At 46.1% G+C, this 18,450-nt stretch overlaps 1 protein-coding gene across 2 annotated transcripts in view; it reads left to right on the forward strand.

Annotated features, from left to right (window-relative positions):
- Nucleotides 1-6,641: 6,641 nt before the first annotated feature.
- The window catches only part of AFF3 (AF4/FMR2 family member 3), a 524,208-nt gene continuing 512,399 nt past the window's right edge, over nt 6,642-18,450 (forward strand). For both annotated transcript variants that reach the window (XM_037806556.1, XM_037806557.1), the window contains exons 1-2: nt 6,642-6,719; nt 6,834-6,935. In XM_037806556.1, coding sequence (XP_037662484.1) covers nt 6,883-6,935 — 53 coding nt within the window. In that variant the 5' untranslated portion in view covers nt 6,642-6,719; nt 6,834-6,882. The remainder of the gene's footprint in view (nt 6,720-6,833; nt 6,936-18,450) is intronic.

The following is an 18,450-nucleotide window of genomic DNA, read 5'->3' on the forward strand; positions in this document are numbered from 1 at the left end:
TAGAATTCTTTTGGGTGCATACAATCCAAATGTGATGGCTGGAACCTCCGGTGCTAACCCCTGGGGAGCAAAAGCTGGTTGGACTCACTTGGAAAGGGACCTACAGATCTCTCTTTCCACAATAAATCTGAGAGTCAAATAGGCCTGACAAAAAGGGCAAAGCTTCTGCAAGATTACAAATCTGGACAAAGAAAATCTTAAAAGTGTCCTCTACAAATTACGATGGGAAAACTTTATCCCTCATATTAAATAAATCATCTCAACTTGTCCCATCTGCCAAGAACAAAAATTCTGATAAGAATATAAGAGTGGAGCAAGGAGAGAATGTCAGCACTTTAATATAAATTAGTGAGTTTTGTAGTTCTGTGTTTCTGTTTGTTTTTGTTTGACTCATGGCTGAAAAATTTTTAACTGAAGCTACAAGCTCTGTATTTGTGTCTATCAGTATGTTTGATTTATATTTTTCTATCTCTCGATGGTAACTCCAAATTAATATATAAAAATCCTTAAAAGAGCTCTATTGAAATTGCTTAAAGATAAACACATATATAAATTAATACTCCTAAAGTCCCAGAAATTAAAGAAACCAAACTTTTAATACTTCCAATGTAAAAAAATATACATTTGTAGAACTAAACCCAAATGTTTTAAAAATTCTAGTGCACTCACTCTAAGTAAATCTTTGGCAAACAGGACTAGTTTAATATTGCTAGTTAAATAAAGACAGCCATGTCTTCTGAGTTATCAATGTAAGTACAATACAAGCATACAATATAATTCTACTTGGGTATGTTCTTCCTAAATTTATATAGGTTTACTGATCAAATAAGCTAGTAGTATTTCTATTAGATGTTTAAAATGATGAAAAATGTGAATTTGTGTTTAACCAAGTTGGTTTATTAGTCTGACAAACTTTATATCAAGAGTTATTGTGTTTTGTAGGATGTTGGCTTGAAGACAATTTCCCAGATCCTTTTGGGAACTTAAATATGTAAGGTATGCAGAGTGAGCTTTTGTTAAGGAAAACCAATAGTTTTGTCCTAAAGTAAATTGACTGGATATTGTGGAATGAGAAACAGGAAAGTGTAGGACAAAACCTAAATGGATATGGAAGGTTGTATAACATTTGTGGAAATGAATTTTATTTGTCATAGTCATGCTAAGATTTGATAGGCTTATTTATAAGATTTTTTAAAGAGCTTTCATATCAAACAGTATACCTGTAAAACTAGAATTTGATTTTCTCTCTGTTAAAATAATGAAATTTTCTTGGATTGTTGGTCTCTTTTAGTGAAAGGTTATATAAGGGATTTTCCTTAACCATCTGTGCAATCTGCCTAGCAGGCATAGATTTTATGTCATATCAGAATACTAGCCTCATTGATATTTATATTGTCCTAATCATCCTTTATGTTTAGGAGAACAAGTCTTATCACTTTAAAAAGAACTAAGTTTTTGTTTCCTTTCTTTTTTTTTTCTTTTTTAACAATCTTTTAAAATCTTTTATTATCACTTTGGTTAAGTAGGTAGCCAACTATTGATATCAGTGACCTATGATCCTATGTAGCCAAGTGTTTAAACCTCCGTACAACTTTTGACATTTTGTCTTCTTAAAATTAAATCCTAAAGGATATCTTTTACTCTCTTTGGGATTTTTCAGAGAGCCCCGGGAAGATCACAAAGGATTTGTTCTTTCACCTTATAAAAAGAGAAATAGGTTCATTTGATATGTTAGGAGTTGCATGGGAAGTGATGTCAAATTAAAACGGATTTTCTAACTTTCTGTTGGTTAAATTTGTATGGGTAAAATTTTATTCAGATAAATATTTGGAGATTATATAAAATTCTTAAAGATTTAACAATGTTTTCACTGTTTGTTATGTCCTGGTACTGATCTGCAGGTCATAATTTTAGTTTTTCTTTAAAAAAAATGCTACATGCCATAGAAACAACGGAATTTCCTCGTCAGTTACATTGTCTTACTCTGATGCTTCTCTGAAAGTGCTTGTCATCAGCTACAGGTCAGAGCTTCATCTTCAGCCAAAAAAAAAAAAAAAAGGGACTTCAAAGAGAAACAAGGTGGGTATATAAATTATGTCCTAACTGTTAATTAACATAACCCTGTTAATACTGTGAAGGTGGGACAGGGTCAAATACCTTGACTGACAGGGCCCTTTTGGACATCTCGAAATGGATCTGACACAGCTACCCCCTTCTGTGAGAAATGAATATGTCCTTGTTATTGTCTGTCTATTTTCTGGGCAGATAGAAACTTTTCCTTGTCACAAGGCTACGGCCCTCAGAGTAGCTAAAAAATGGTAAGACTTTGTTTTCCCTACCTGGGGAATTGCTGCCATTCTCTCAAGCGGTAGAGGCTCCCAATTTGCTGGAACTGTAACGCAGGAACTTTGCAAGGTCTCACCCATCACCAAAAGCTTCATGTCCCTACCATCCTCCACTGCCAGCAAAGGGAGAAAGGACAATGGTAACTTATAACTTAAATTAGCTAAATTATTTGGCCTAGGGGTCTTTCCTTAGCCTTCATGGCCATTGGGATCTAGCCCATTGGGAAGACATGGGCTAACCTCCTGTGAAATCATAATGGGGAGACCCATGAGGCTTATTATTTCTCCTACTTTACCGACTCCAACCTATAGTGTGAAATTGCTAATCCGACTGCTTTAGCACCTGCATGGAAGGACCTGACCAAGTCCTACAGACCACCCCATGGTGCGCTAAAACTACAGGGGACAGTCACCTGGGCCCACCCGCCACAATGAAATATGCTCCAAGCCCTTGAGGTTACTCCCATTTGGGATCTCAAATACGGACATGAGGATTCCCCAAGCTGAGGGCATCTGGTGTAGACAGCTTCTGCCCACAATAACAGAACAAGCAGAAGATGGCCAAGATCATGGATCAAGACATATTTGAATTTCCTTATCTTATTTTCTGTCTCTTCCTTTTTACCATCTTTCTAAATTACTCTTAATCATCCTATACCCTTACAATGCCCAATCTCCATCCCCAATACCATACCTTCACCATGATTTTTTTTCTATCTCCTTTTTAGACCCTATTTCCCCTCTACGTATTCCTACCTCGAACCCAATGCTGTTATTCTTCCAGCACTCCAAGGTTTTAGTAATGTAAGAACTTAATCCACTCAAGGCATAAATTTTTGGTAGGCTAAAAGGTCAGGAAGAAGAAATTGCTGATTAAATGGACCAAGATATCAGATAACAATGAAGATGATGGTTATGATTCTCCTTTTGGAGTTTATACCCAATTAGCCCTATATGTCAATATACCATTCCTTAAAGGCAATAGATAACCCTAACCCAGATAGCCAATCAAGCCCCGAGTTCATGACATTTGACGCAATGCAAAATAAAGTCCATCTGTCCTAAACCTGCCCCTACAGGACAGACAAACCCTCATCCAATCAATAGGAGCCAAGCTAACTTCCTCCTTATGTGTATAAAAATTGTTTGCCATCCCTAGAACCCCAAAGCTACTTCTGTTCTTGTAAGTGGCCTAGCTTCCTTTGCTGCAGCAAAACTTTTGTGTCCTGAGTAAAATGCTGTAGTCTGCAAACCAGACTCAGATTTGTCTTTCGACAGCAGAGTGTGAGTGGGGCCCTTGCTAACCGCACTCATATCCCTTGCCCCAGATTGAGCAGGATCCATTTCTTAGTCCTTTCCTTTCATGCATTTAGCATAAACAAACAATCCTGGACTAGAAAGCAGAGCAGCTCTTCTCCTTTAGCTGCCTCCCCAGGCAGCCCTTTCCGGAGCTGGGTGGTTTGTTTAAGCTCTCTAGTACTGCCTGCTCCCATCTCAAGGGACAAGCTCCCTCTGGTTGTAAAGTCTCTGGTATGCACAAAACCTGTATCGGCTTCATGGGAAACACCTTTTGATAATTTTTTTTTTTTTAATTGTCAGTCTGTTACTCTTTTATAAAAAAATCTTCTCTTTTAGTTTTGGCATTCTAATCCTAGAATGTGCAAGCCCTTTTGCTTTGGATTAAGGATTGGTATTTTTGATTAGCTAGATGCAGCACTTGTTTAGTTACATGTACCTGGGGGCTGGAGGATAAGGGGAACATCTTCATAAACCAGATAAATATCATTAATAATAAAAAGATCTCCCCATAATGGCTGTCATAACTGTTCAATATTTTACTTGTAAAAACTATTAATTTGGATTTATTTCTATGACATGTTAGTAAAATGGAACCTACAACTATTATTGTATTGTCTCAAAAGCTCCCATTATCCAAATGGACACCATGCACAAAATCATACACTGGAAATAAAAGCGTTTAATGCTACCCCCTCCCCCCCCATGCTAGCGGCCCTAAACAGAAAATAACAGCTATTCCTGAAGATCATTTTAAAAACCCACAGTGAAATTGCTTTGGGCTGAGGTACACTCGTATATTAAGATGAGGCACTGTGTTTAAATTCAGATCTAAATCTACCCATTACTCCGTGGCATTTTTGGAGAGACCCTCATATGAATAAACCGCTCAACTAACTCTGTATCCACCGGTGCTTGTTTGAACCCTTTCTGTTTCCACAGCTATCTGTTTATCTTTGGCCTCCAAGGTGAGGGCAAATCTGTATCTTGAGTATTAAGCCCAGAGTGGGATTCGCAGTAAACATGGTTCTGTTTGCACGTCAGCAGCCCTGCTCTGTATGAACAGATGCGGTGGGAAGGGAGGTCTCCTCTCTCCAGGAGCTTCGCGGCTGCAGCCCTGAACGCAGGAACAGGACACCCTTCTTGTTCAAGCAGTGGAACTTGCAGTTCTTCCAGAGAAGAGCTGCTCCCTTCGCTCTCCTCCACCCTCCACCCCCATCCTTTGTTCCCGGGAATGCTGCCTGGATGTCTCAGGCATCTCACTTTGCCAGAGCAAACACTTCCAACAAGGCTTATGCTAAAGAGATATCACGAAGACAGTTTTTTTGTTTTTTTTTTTCTTCTTCTCTCCAAATGTGCTGTTGAGTTGACTGAGATTTGGGAAGCCAGCCCTCTGCACCTGTACTTTCTCTATATTAACACCCCCTTTGTTCCTCTGGAGCCTGGTTACTCTTCAACTAATGAGGAAGGTTTTTAGGGGCTGGGAGTTGTCAGCTTATAAAATAATTCCATTTCCTCAAACTATGTTTCTACAGACTCTGCCTTATTTCAGTGTTTTGCATTTTGCACATTAGTTTTGGATGCTAATAAAAGAAGGACCACATCAGATAGGGGAAGGTGGGTAGGGGACAGGGGAGGTGAGCATTTTGTAATCCAACCTCAGGTAGGAAAGAATACTCAGTGGTCTTTTTGTCTTCTAAGTGAAGACCAGACTTTAGTTTGCTAATTTTTATTCAGGGGCTGGGGATGTGAGGCAGGTGGCCCTCCTGCTTGAAGATGGGGCCCTGGAGGGGACCTGTGACTTTTACCCAAGCGTCTGAATATCCCATGGCTCCAGTCTGTGGATCTCCCTGTCCAAAAAAGGAACAAAGGGGCCAGTATTGGGAAGACCTCCCTTATGGCAGGGAATTGGGGGTTTTGGTGGAAGTGGTGGGGCATGATGCATTATTCTGTCCTGCTTTATGCTGTGCTGCTCTTTCCTGGGATTCTCTGAAATCCTGAGCCAGGGCCAGAGCTGTGGCCAAAAGGAGAGTCAGGGGACCGAGAAGAGGTTCCAGGTTCTAGGGCAGCCGGAGAGAAGATCTAGACGTGGGCTTCTCAGCACGGCCATAAGAGTAGGCGAGGGGGAGAAATGTTCTTTAAAATCTGGGAAATAATAATGACTGGGTTTTTTTAAAGGTCAAAATGATACTCTAGCATCCTTCCAGCTGACAATAGGCTACTATCCAGACGTGAGATGGGGCGGGAAGTTTGCAGAGGCCTCATCCCCTTTCCTTGCAAGAAATAAGAAGAAAGGAGGTTGGTTGCCAGGGACTTGACAGCTGGCGGATGGTGGGACCCTCGCCCCCCAAACCTGGGGCGCCAAACTGCAGCTCGAGAGCAGGTCCTTTTGGAAGCGACTGCCTCCGTCTTCTTCATTTCACTGAACTTACTGACTCCAGACATTTCAAACGATTTGCTCAGGGCGCGGGTGTAGACCATTACAATTAACTCTCGCGCGCCAGGGAACCTGCCGGCACCCACTCCTGGTCTGGGGCCTCGACCCGGCCCGAGCGGGCGCCTCCCGGGGTCAAGCGGGCGAGGTGCGGCCCCGGAGGGCGTGAGGAGCGGCCGCGCCGGGGTGGGGCGGGCCGAGGGCGCGGGGCGCGGAGCTGCGGCAGGCCCGGCCCGGCTCGGCATCCCCGCCGCCGCCGCCGCCTTTCTCCGCTCCCGCGCTGGCCGGCCGGCCCGGCGCCCCCTCCGGCCTCCGGGGGTCAGGCGGGCCGCGGGGCGGGTGGGACGAAGATGCAGCGCGGCCTCCGAGCGCCGCGGACCACCCCGGGCGGGCGCGGCGCGGGGCTCAGGGCGCGCGCGCGCCTCGGCCTGGCCCGCGCCCCCGCGCCTCCCTGAGGAGAAAGGGGCGGCGGCGGCGGCGGCCGCGAGGGAGGGGCGGGAGGCGGGAGGGGAGGAGGCGGGAGGGGAGGAGGGCCGGGAGGAGGGCCGGGAGGAGGGCCGGGGGAGGGGAGCGCGGAGGCGGCGGCGGCGCGGCGAGCTCGCCCGCTCTCTCCGGAGTGTGGCTGCGCGCGAGCCGGCGAGCGGGTGAGAGCGCGGGCCCGGCCGGCGCGGAGTCGGGGGCCGGGGGCCGGGGGCCGGGGCGCGGGGTGGGAGTCGGGGGCGGCCGGGCTGCACCTTGAGCGGCGCCTTTCGTTGCAGCGCGCGGGCGGCCCGAGCTTCGGCGGCGGCGACGCTGACACCTCCCACCATGGACAGCTTCGACTTAGCCCTGCTCCAGGAATGGGACCTCGAGTCGCTGTGGTGAGTCCCCGGGCCGGCGGGAGCGGCGGGGGGCGGCCGCGGCGTTGCGCGCGCCCTCACCTGGGCCTGGGGGGCTCCGGGCGCCCGGCCGCCGTGGGGGTGGGGTGGGCCGGGGGCGCCCGCCTCGCCGGCTCCTTCCTGCCCACCCCCGGGGGATGGGGGGAGGCACCGCCGCCTTGGCGTCGTCTTACCCCCTCGCCTGCCGCCTCCCCCCGGCGATGCCCGCCCCAGCCCGGGGGGCCGGTGGTCTGCGGAGCCAGAGGCGGAGCGCAGCCGTGGTGAGAAAAAGAAACGATTTCTAGAACGTGTCACTCGTGCCGGGGGGATCCACCCCGTGGCCCCCTACCCCTCCTCGCCCCCCAGCCCTGCGGCCGCGCCCCCTCCCCCTTATCCCCGGGAGCCTGGGGTTCACACCCGCGGCCCCCTGGAGTTGCGGCTGCTGCGAAGTGCCCTCCGAGGATGCTCCAGCCTCCTCGCTGGCCGCGCCGGGGCTGGGCGCCTGCATCCTTTCTGTCTCACCCACCCACCCGGGAAGGGAGAGTGAAGCCCCGGGCGGGAGGTTAGTGCTCCTTCGTGCGGGAATTCCAGAGGCCTGGGATCCTGGGATCGGGGAGACTTGTTTCCTCGAGGTTCGCAATTCCTCTGGGCCCGGTCTTCACACCTCCCACGGTGGTGCTCCTCCTCCTCCTCGCCCCCCCGCCCCACCCCGGCGCCCGGTGTGTGTCCCTTTCTGCCGCTCTCTGCAGCCTGGGGAGCGGGCGGCCGGGCAGCTCTCCTGGGTCTGCAGCCCGGGTTCTCACGTTGAGCAGCTGCTGTAGGTAAATCTCCGCTAGAAGCAGTTTCATTCCAGTTGCGGGTGTCTTAAAAATCCCATTGGCTGCTTCGCCATCCCTTATCAATCCTCCCTTCACTCCCCCCACCCCACACTATCTCTTAAATGTTTCCAACTAGCCCTATTCAGGTGGTAAAATTACTGCCTGCATATTCCTGGAGGAACTTGTATTATGTCTAATATTTATGAGCGTGAACATCTGGGAGCAACGTATTATCTGCACTCTGTTCTGCCTCTGTAAAACACTTATTTGTAGAATTGAGCTTTTTTCTTTCTTTTAATTCAGTTGAGTTCACATTTGTCTAAAACGGCAAGTAGTGTGCACTTGAATACACAATGTGTGATTTTAGAGCTAAAATGGTTTATGATTTATAGATCACATAGATGATAGGTCAATGTGTGTATATTTCTGGTGACTTAGGCTTCCGGTGACTTGTTTTTCTAAAGACAGGTGTAACAAAATAGACTGGACACAAAGGTAGCACATTATCCAGCAGTTTTTAATAAAAAAATTCGATGATAAATAAGTACAGCTTGCTCTGCATAATACTGGCACCTCTAAGACACACGAGGAAGGCCCTAACGTAATAAAACTTTTATGTATTAACACTGGAAACTTCAAAGGGCAATGTAGAAAGAATATGAAACATGTTATTACTCTATAAAAGTTGCTAATTACCGTGTTGCTGCTCCTGGGGTTATTTCAGCCTTTCATTTGCAGGTATCAATTAGTTTACAGGTTTACCATTAGAAATGTTGGTTTTGGGCAGAGGTTCAATAGGTTTTCAGATAGAAACTGTACTTTAAGAATGACTTTTGCTTTTAAAAGGCAGTTTTTTAGTCAAAGGGAAGAACTTAGTGTTTTATGCTGTGTCTCTGCCTGCTGACTCAAACTGAAACCCCCCTTGTGATGGAAGAAGTAATATTTTGAGATTGTCAGCCATGGTTTGTGAGCTCTTGCAGCACAAGATCTGAGCTTTATTTCCCTTTGCATCTTTAGTGCTCGGCTGAGTTACCTGGAGCAGACATTCAATACATGTCTGTTCAATCAACTTGAAATTTATATTGACTACGGTGCATTTTTTATTTTTTAAAATGAAAAGAATTCAGCATTTTCAGGAAAAGTTGCTGTACATGCAGCCAGATTTTAATTAATGCATTAATTTATTATCGGCCCACGAAAGGGTACAGGTTCCTGAACACAATATTGTAGGACAGTTTGGCGTGACTGAAGGAGGATTCTTAGTTTTGCAGATGTAGAATTTACATTTCACAAAAGCTTGCATATTTCTGACAAGTTAGAGATTAAACTCTTTAAGTATGTACTTCCAGCACAGTCAGACATTTTTTAAGTTAAATGCATGAGTTTTTGGATGGCGTTTTCTAACAGTGTTATTACTTACAAGAAAAGTGTATATGTTTTTAAGTTTGTGGTTTACTTTTAAGCCTGTAGGTGACCCAACACAGCTAACATCTGAGTACTTTCAATGTCCCTGATGTTTTCGTACCTATTGTTTTCTTATTGGAATACTGTAACAGTCCGGCAGGCAGTGAGTGGTATTGTTTCCATTTTATACATGAAGAAATGGAGGCTTCAAATGGTTAAATGACTTTCTGAGGCCATAAAACAAATGACAGCAGTGTTTTAAAAAACTAACATTTTTGAATGTTAACATTTACTGGACACTGCTCTAAGTACATGACATGTTTTAACTCATTTAATCCTCACAGAAACCCTGTGAAGCAAGTACTATTGTTATTCCCATTTTATAGGTAGGGAAATTAAGGGTTAGAAAGGTTCAGTAACCTGCCCAGGGTCACGCATATAGAAGTGGATGGGAACCAACAGTTGGCCCAGTTTTCTGACTTCACTTTCAGTGCATGTCTAGAGTAGAGATGTCTCCTGGTTTGTGAGGGCAGCTCTGAAATTACAAAACAAAACCTTGATGGACTGGAAGTTAAGGTTCTGTTAAAATATCAAAGAAAGAAAAGGTGAGATTGCATTGATCTAAAATTAAAAATTTGAAAACAAAATGCCATGATTTAGGAGGAAATTATGCTTGTCCTATATGAATTAACTGAAAAATAAATTTTAAGAAGTAAAGACCATTAAAAAGTTTTTCCTTTAATTCATTTTAGATAATCCCTTTTCTTTCGGGATGGAGGGGTAGGTGTTGCGGGAGGTAAAAGAATTGTATTTTAATCCCAAATAACTTTTTCTAATTGTTTGACATTGTTTTCCAGTGAAACAAATTGTAGTTTGTGACTGTGACTTTTAACCAGAGCTATCTTGTTAGTCAAGTGGCCACAGAAAAATGCTCACTAATGTCTATATAGACAACATGAAGGGAGGAAGCTCAGTAATGTTGACTCTAACCAATGTAGACAATCAGCTGATCACTCAAGATCCACTCCTCTGCCTCCTTGCACACACAGCCCTGTCCCACTCAAAAACACCCATACTTACTTCTTAAAATGGGTATTTTGAGCTTGAATTACCCAGGGAAGGATCGCCTGAATGTCCACCTTAATTCCACTTCCCATTTCTGGTTTGTAGCAGGAATGCAGAACTTGAACGAGGTGAAGATGCTCGTTCTGCACCTAGTTTCATGCTTCAGAGTGGAATCCCTGTAGAGCTGAGAGATGCAGTGAATTCCAGGGGCAGCAATTCAGAGAATACATCCATCTCCACTCCTCCTCTCACCAGCCTTTAATCAGCTGGTGGACATATAAGCCATTCCTCAGGGCCTTTAAAATAATGACCGTTCCCTTATAACAGGCTAACCATGGCTTTCATTTATTCACTTAAATGTTTATTGATCATCTGTTAAGTACAGGCCCCTGGGCTGGTTGCTGTAAGGGATGCAGAGATGAGTAGGGGGTACAGGGATAAGTGAAACATGGGTCAAGCGCAGTATTGTCTGGTAGGAGAATGAGACAAGTACACAAACAAAAAAAGAAGTTTTCAACACTGGTGATTCAGAAGAGAGAAAGACCATATTTGAGATTGGAGTGGGCTGGTGGGGGAGGGAAAGAGGAAAAAGTGAGCTTTGAAAAAAAGGCTTCCATGGAAAAGGTGGCCTTTGAACTAAGCCTTGGAAGATGAATGGGAATTTTACAGATGGTGGGGGTGGGGTTATTGAGAAGACATAACAGCATCTTGGGCAAAGAAAGAACTTGAACAAAGGCTTTCATGAAAGATCCTTTTATGAATCATGGTGGAATTACCTGTACCAGGTATTTAAAAGATGCAGAACTTTGTAGTCATAAAGTGGTGTCAGTGAATGAGAAAAATTTTCCAAAATAAACTTACCCAAACTGTATTTAGTCTTCCTTAAATATGAACCCATTTAAGTTGTTGGGGAGAAAGTCTATTGAAATACAACAGTTAAGATTCAGATGTTACCTTCTGCTCTCCTCGCACATGAATCAGAATCTTATTTACTTTTTGTTCAGATAGATATAATACCTTATATACTTTCAAACTGATTCTTGTTAAGTTATAATAAATGAATTGTTTCGTACTCATCAATTTGTTCAACTGCGTGAGCATTCACAAAGCCCTCCATAGGATAGGTGCTGTAGAGCAGTGGCTTTCAGTTTTTTTAGATCATAACCCACAGAAACAAATACATTTAACATTGCAGCCCATTAGACTCGTACACACACACACACAACTGAAACAAAAGTTTCATGACATGACTTTACTATGTGTGATTTGCTTTGATGTTTCCTTCCTTCTTTTTTTTTTCCCCTTCTTCCTCGCTTTCTTTCTAATTTCCCATCCATGGGTTGAAACCCGCAGAGAGTGTCTCCTGGGAAATTATAGGGAAATAAGCAATACAAATAAATAACTGCAATACACAGTCCACACTGTGTTGGGAGAGGACGTGGGCGCATTCTGTAAACGCTTAAAAGCTCTTTGCGGCAGAAGGGCAGTTGAAAAAGATCCTGGAAAAGTAGAATTTCTGCAGAGGGAAATAAAAGGGAGGAAATTCCACGTGGAGGGAAGGCTATGAATAGAAATATGGAGGGAATAAAGTATGGAGCTTGGTGGGTGAAAATAAAAGTGTTAACGCAGGCTGGGGGGTGGAGCCACGCGGAGCCATGCAGGGCTCCCAATAATTTAGTCTCAGCAGAGAAGCTTCCCCTAAGTGCCCACCCACCCCCTGAGCTCTCTTCAGCTCAGCCATTCCGGGATCTGCCTCGGATGTCCTTAGCCTTCCCGGGAAATATCCCCAGATTCCTGATCTGGACCCACAGGTGCCTCGACCATTTCCTCCAGCCCTAGAAAAACCAACATTTTTTAGGTCTAGCACTGCCCGTTTTGTGAGCCCTCATGCGTCTAAGCTGATCATGAGAATACAGAGAAAGTGCAGGAGGAAAGGTTGCGCAGGGGCTGCTGCAGGAACTCACCACGTGTGCGCCGGGGTGCAGGGGAAGTGAGCTGAGCACAAGGTGTTCCGAACGTGATTGGTTGAGAGAAGCCCTGCTGTTGGCTGCGCTCACTCTCATTGGCTTAGAGTGGCTGATGGTTGACTGCTGCGGCTCTCATTGGCCGAGAGCCCCAGACGATGCCCAGAGCGTGGGAAAATACCTCACCATGTGCTGGTATAAAGAAAAGTGAGATGAGTGGCGGGGCCTGAGGCCTGGAGGAGGTGGGGAAGCCTCGCTGAGAGCAGTGAAGTTCTGGGGACAGGACCAGAGTGATGGTGCACCTTGAGAGCATCAGCCTGGAGGAGTGTGGTGTGTTTTGGAGAGAGCCAGTGGGGAATTGGTTAGCAAAGGGCCCAGAAGTTGAGGACTGAGGCTAGGGTGGGGCCGCAGGTGTGCAGGGAGGACGTTCCTTGCCAGCACAGGTGGTTCTAACCACATCCTTTTTGATGATGATGGAGATGAGTGTGGGGAAGTGATTCCTTCCTGTGTTCCAGATTTTCTTTTGTGCAAATGCAGGAGGGTTATAAAATGCCAAGAATCTACTTTGGGAGAATGTCCTGGTGAATCAGAGCAACTTGAACTAGGCCCTTTGGCATAATACAGGTTACAATGACAATCAAATTAAGCTCCATCCCCAAAATTAATCTTTGAAAATGGAATGCAAGATTTTTTGTGGGTAAATGGATTTTTTACCTGGAATACATTTGTCCATTTAAATTTTCTGTGTTTTGGGAGTAAAGCCTTGGTGGCAAAATTGAGGCCATAAAAGATGATTTTAATATCCGTTAATGGTAACATAATGTTTCCTTGTTTTATTTCAAAGTGAAACCCATAAAACTTATTTTCAATGTTGGCTGTTCCCTTTTGTCAGGGAATTTAATTGAGGTTTCTGAATTCAGCTGGCTCCAGCCTTGTGTTCTGTTTGGCCCTGGGCAGCTCACAATTTTTCTCATTTCCTATTCTCAGTCTTAGTTTAATCACTTATAAAATGACAGCACTTATACTGGTCTACCTCATAAGGTTGTGATGTTAAGTAATAAAAGTGTCAGTTGCTCTGTGAATGCCAAATGCAGGTCATTTATGCCATTTGCTTCTTTTAAAACTTCTCTTTTTCGTAAACAAGCAGGGGAACAGAAAAGCCACGTGGGATCAGGCCACGATCCATCTAGTGCAAGTTTTCTCTGGTGGTGAGACCCAGGGACGTTTGTGAGCATTGTGAGCACAGCTTGGTAGTTTCTCTTAGTTGTATATCACAGTCTAGCAGACAAATGCACTCTTACGGCTCTGCTACCAGCTTATGTAGATATATTAACCATTACATAATCTTTGATATTTCACTGAGAACGTATTGCATTACCAACCGTTACATCAAATGACTTCATTTGGCCCTGTGGGTCTCATTAATATGTTATGCTAATTGTAATTTAGTTTCAATAGAAACAAAAACACAAGTATACAGTGTAAGAGGAAACAATCCCATCCAAAAACCTGACTGGGTTTAGGGGTCCTTGGTTGTTTGAAGGGCTCTCATTGGGAAGTGGGAACAGCATTGTTCTGGTTCTGGGTCGTTCAAGGGCATGAGTTCAGTAAGCAGGTGTGAGAGCATCTGCTCTCAGTGATGTGATGTGGGCTGCGTCAGGAGGGAGCAGTTACCTGTCTCTGAAGGCTGTGGACCCCCTTGTGGGAAAAGATTCCTGGGAAAGTGGACCAGGAATAATAGGCTGTGTTTGAGATTCCTTCCAACTCTAAAATCTGTAATCATTCCCACCAGAGAAGATCAGGAGGCAAAAGAGTGCAGAAGTCATTAATTGTATTCACTTGTGTATTGTCCCCTCTGTAATTTCTCCACTCACACGTGGAGGAAGGCATAGTGGGTTCGGGTTCTTAAACTTCTTCACGTAATTTCTCCCCCGGAGGCTCATTGTTGGCAGAGGTAAACAAAACTGACTGTAATTCAGAGACCACTCTAACCCAGCAACTCAGTTTCCACTTGATATTGAAAATAATTTTAGTTTTCCCCGTTTATGGACAGAAAATTAGTTCTCAGAAATCCTCTGGAGTGCTGTAGTGCGAGTCTGTTTGTCTTAAATTTTTGTCATACCCGTACCATTTTCCTGAGCTATGAAGTGACAGAACTGATTTTCTGTCAACGTTCAGTGAAATGTTAATTAGTTACCTGGCAGTTGTGATGGAAAAGAACCTTACTGTAGTGGACCAGCAGTTCTGGGAAATAATCTGTTTTGTTTGAAATTTCTAAATGCATTTGTTTTTATGTAGAACATATAGAGGAAGAAGAGGGCTAAGAAAATGTCTTTGCAGACATAGGTCAGTAAACTTAACTAGCACACAGGCTAGTGTTTCTGAGACTTTACTGTGCACCCGATCGTCTGGGGAACTTGTTAAAATGTAGATTCTGATTTAAAAGGTCCAGGGGGAGGGTAGCTAACCAGCTCCCAGAAAATACCGCTTGTCTAAGGACCAGACTTTTTGAGTGGCAAGGACTAGAAGGATAAAAATTCCTTTGAAAAGAAGCATATTTTTCTCTTAATTTTGAGGAGGCTTTTGTAACATTAAAATTCCATAATGCTGGAAGGTTACATTTGGATGCAGCATTTATTTTATTTTTGCGAGGCTTTCAACTACAATTCTGATGAGTGAGGGGGTGGTTAATTGTATCCTAGTGGGAAATCAACATAAAAAGCTAAGTAAACAAATTTTGTACTAAATAGGCTAATCACTTTTTACAGCTTTCCGTTCTTGCCAGTCCTTCAAAATCTGGGTCCTGCTGCCTCTGCAGCTTCGGGAGTGAATGCCTAGAGTAACTGCGTAGTTATAAATATTTCTGGATTCCTCAGGAATCTCCCATTTGCCCAGGACTCAGGCCTAATATCTCTGTTCCCTTCTAGCCACGAAATTTCTCTCCAAAGAAATTTCTTGGGGGGTCTGAGTGCATGGTGGGGAAAGGGGGGCAGTTAATTAGTTGCAGAATTAGTGCACTACCCTGTGGCCATAACCGCAAATTGCAACTTTCCTAGAATCCTAGGAGAAATCGCAACCCAGGTCCCAAGTAGAGCCAAGGATAGAGCTCAGACACCTCAGTTGGGGACCGTCTGTCCCGGCACTCATTAGGTTGTCCAAATAAGCTGCAGTTTCAGTGTTGAGTTTCTAATACTGTTTTCTTAGAAAAATATGTGCAGATAGGACTGATTATGTGAGAAAATGTAGCGCAATTGACTTTGACTGTGCCAGTGAGATTGGCAGAAAGTTTATGCACTTTACCTTCCTAATAAGTGTTTGCTTAAACACATGCAAATTAATTTTCCTTCTCTGAACTATATCGGCTGATGGGGGAGAGCAGAATAGAAGCCTGCTGCGGATAAGAGAAAGCCAGATTGGGTTTAAAAAAACTGGTTGACTGTTTCAGCCTTGGAAGAGAGAGCTGAATTTGCAGGACCAGTAGCGACACTTAAATCTGACAGCCTTGGAGCACATGTGAGGTGGCGGTGGTACAGCTTGCAAGAGCCTTAGCCCATTTTTTGGAGGCACGTTTCTTATTATGCCCCCAGTGGTCATGATACTGTCTTACACACCGTGGTCCTTTCTCTTATGGGACTAATTGTGTTTAAACATTCCTTGCAATATGCATGTTACTTTCTATTAATTAACTTTTCTTTCAGATTGGGGGGAGGCCCCATGTACGGTGTTAGGTAAGGCCTATAGTAAGGGAAGCAAGTGTTTGTTTTTTGCTTCAGTTTGTCCAAGTGCCATCAAAGTTACTGGTTTTTTTTTTAATTCTTATTGGAGAAGATGTTATTTATTGGCTCTCAATATATGGAGCAAATAATGGGATGGTCAGGTGATTTAGATAACTCTTGATAGAAAAAAAAAAATAAGGATCTCAGACTCAGAGGATTGCTCTCTTGGGTCCTGAAACGAAACATCCAAGAATTCCATAAGAACAAAGAAGCAGCTGACGATGGGCAGCTAAACTATGAACTTTGGTTACATCATTCAGTTTTGGGTGTGGGCACCTGCCTTGATTGAGTACGGGTAGCCAGCCCAGGCCTGCCAACCCCCTTTCACACTGTCCACGTCCCATGGTGGGAGCCCCGTGGTATCATTTCTCAGCACTGCAGAGATGGGAAGTGCTGTTTGAGAATGAGGACTTGAGCTAGAAGCTAAGTGGCAGGTCTCTTCACTGGCCACGGACACTGCAGTTGATATAAATAGAAGCTCAGAGTTTCCTGAAATGGGGCAAGTGGACCCTTCCTCCCTGCGGTCGCAGTTGACTCGTCTGGGGGGGGGGAGGTGGCGGCCGGTTGCCAAATCCTAGGCTCTCAGGATTGCTTGGAGGGTACCGGCGGCGGGAGCTCTTTCCCGGAGGCGAGGGTGAGGCGGGGGACTGGGCCCGGTCCCCGGCGTAGGCGTGCAAAGTGTGGAGGGCGGCGAGAAAGGAACAGGCGGGACACGGTTCTTTTAGGGTGAAGAAGCCAAGAGAGTTTATTAGGGGAGAGTACAAGCTTATATTGGGCGTTTAGAGGGCGGGGTAGCTGTAGAGGTTAAAGGCTTGGATTGGTTCTGAGAGGGCGTGGAGGTTGATTGAAAAGGGGCGAGAATTGCTCCGGTAACGGTGTCTGGCAACAATGTATGCGCACTGGTGGTAATGGGAGTTGCACTGGCAACGGGGAGTGTCCGGGCAAGATAAGGGGGTGGGGAAAAGGCGGTTCCCTCCGGCAAGCCTCCCCTAACAGTGGTATTTTGGGTGAGGAAATGGGGCCTGCCTCCGGCCTCACTTTCCCAGGCCCGGGGGGCTGCGGAGGGCGCTGTCGCCCGTGCCCACCACCCTCCCCAGGGGCTGATCAGGTCCCCCAGCCCAGGCCCGCCAAGTTGAAGCACGTAATCAGTGTCCCGCATCTCCCCCTTCTTTTCTAATTAAAGGAAGAAGCTTACCGGAGAGGCCCGCTAAGGGATGAGGGAAGGGGGAGGCCGGGGAGGGGAAAAAGGGGTTGACGGTGGCTCAGCGAGGCTGGAGTTCGGTGTTGGTGTGGCGCCCGGGCGCTCGACAGGGGCCTTGCTGCTTGCGGGATGGACGAGGGTGGGGGGTTTAAAGTTGGAGGTTCAGAGAAGCTGGAGCTCGAGGTTGGTGCGATGTTCAGGCGATCGAGAAGGGCCTCGCGGTCGGTGGGTTGACTGGTGGTGGTGAGGTTGCGGAGGGTTGGTTGTCATCTCGGAGTAGGGAGCGTTAGAGGTGGCGAGTCGCTGGTACTGGACTTGCACGAACGAGGAGAAAATAGCATCCGTTTGTTTCCTTACAAGCTGGACAATTCTTTCGAGCGCAGGTTTCTTTGACTCTGGAGACAAAGGTGGCGAAAGGCTCACTCGGCTCCTGGAAGAGCTTGGTGAATTTATTAGGCCGACAGGCGGAGCAGTTGGCAAAAGCTCGCAAGGCGATTCCCCGAAGGATAGGCCAAAAGGTGGTAGGTGCATTAATATAAGCAGATGCATTTATAAACGCTCCCATGCCCAAGTAAGCTTCGGGGTGATAACAGACTCCAGTGGCTGCGTCTTGCTCACTTTGCCTAGCTGCTTCTGCCTGGAAGTGAGCACGCCAATCAACGAACTGGCCGGGGTTAAGAATGGAACGGGCAAGCGAGCCCCAGTCTTGGGGGAGGCAAAAGTCCATGCCGAGATCCTGCAGTATTTGGGAAGCGTATGGGCTACCTAACCCGTCCTCCTTGACGGCCCTGCGAAGCTGCTTAATAGTATCAGAGTCAATGGGATACCAGTCATACGGTTTCTGTGGTGTGGGGGTAAGGTTAAGAGGAAAGCAGCGAAAGGCACGAGAGAAAGGAGGACGCGCTTGCAGAGGGCTTGGCGCGGGAGTGGGGGTAGGGGGAGCGTTGCCCCAAGGGTTGCCTTGAGGTGTAGAAGGCAGCCAGGGGTTGTTAGTTGGCAGGGTGGGAGGAGCGGCGGCAGCTGCCGGTAGCGGCTCCGAGGGGGAGCTTGACGGAGGGGGAGGCGGAAGTGGGAGGCCCCAAGCGTCGCAAGATGGCGGCGCGGTGGGAGTGGCTAAGGCATAAGATGGCGGACTAGCTCCGCCCTGTGGAAGGGCGGGGTAAAGCGCTTGCGGTTTCCGGCCCAGCTTAGGGCTGACGTCATCGCCGGAGCACTTCCTCCCCTCGATGGAAGAAGAAGGAGGAGGAGGAAGTTCGCCATCTTGGCGAGGCTCAGTGTTATTTTGTTTTT

The sequence above is a fragment of the Choloepus didactylus genome, chromosome 17, assembly GCF_015220235.1.
Source record: "Choloepus didactylus isolate mChoDid1 chromosome 17, mChoDid1.pri, whole genome shotgun sequence".
Taxonomy (NCBI): Eukaryota; Metazoa; Chordata; class Mammalia; order Pilosa; family Megalonychidae; genus Choloepus; species Choloepus didactylus.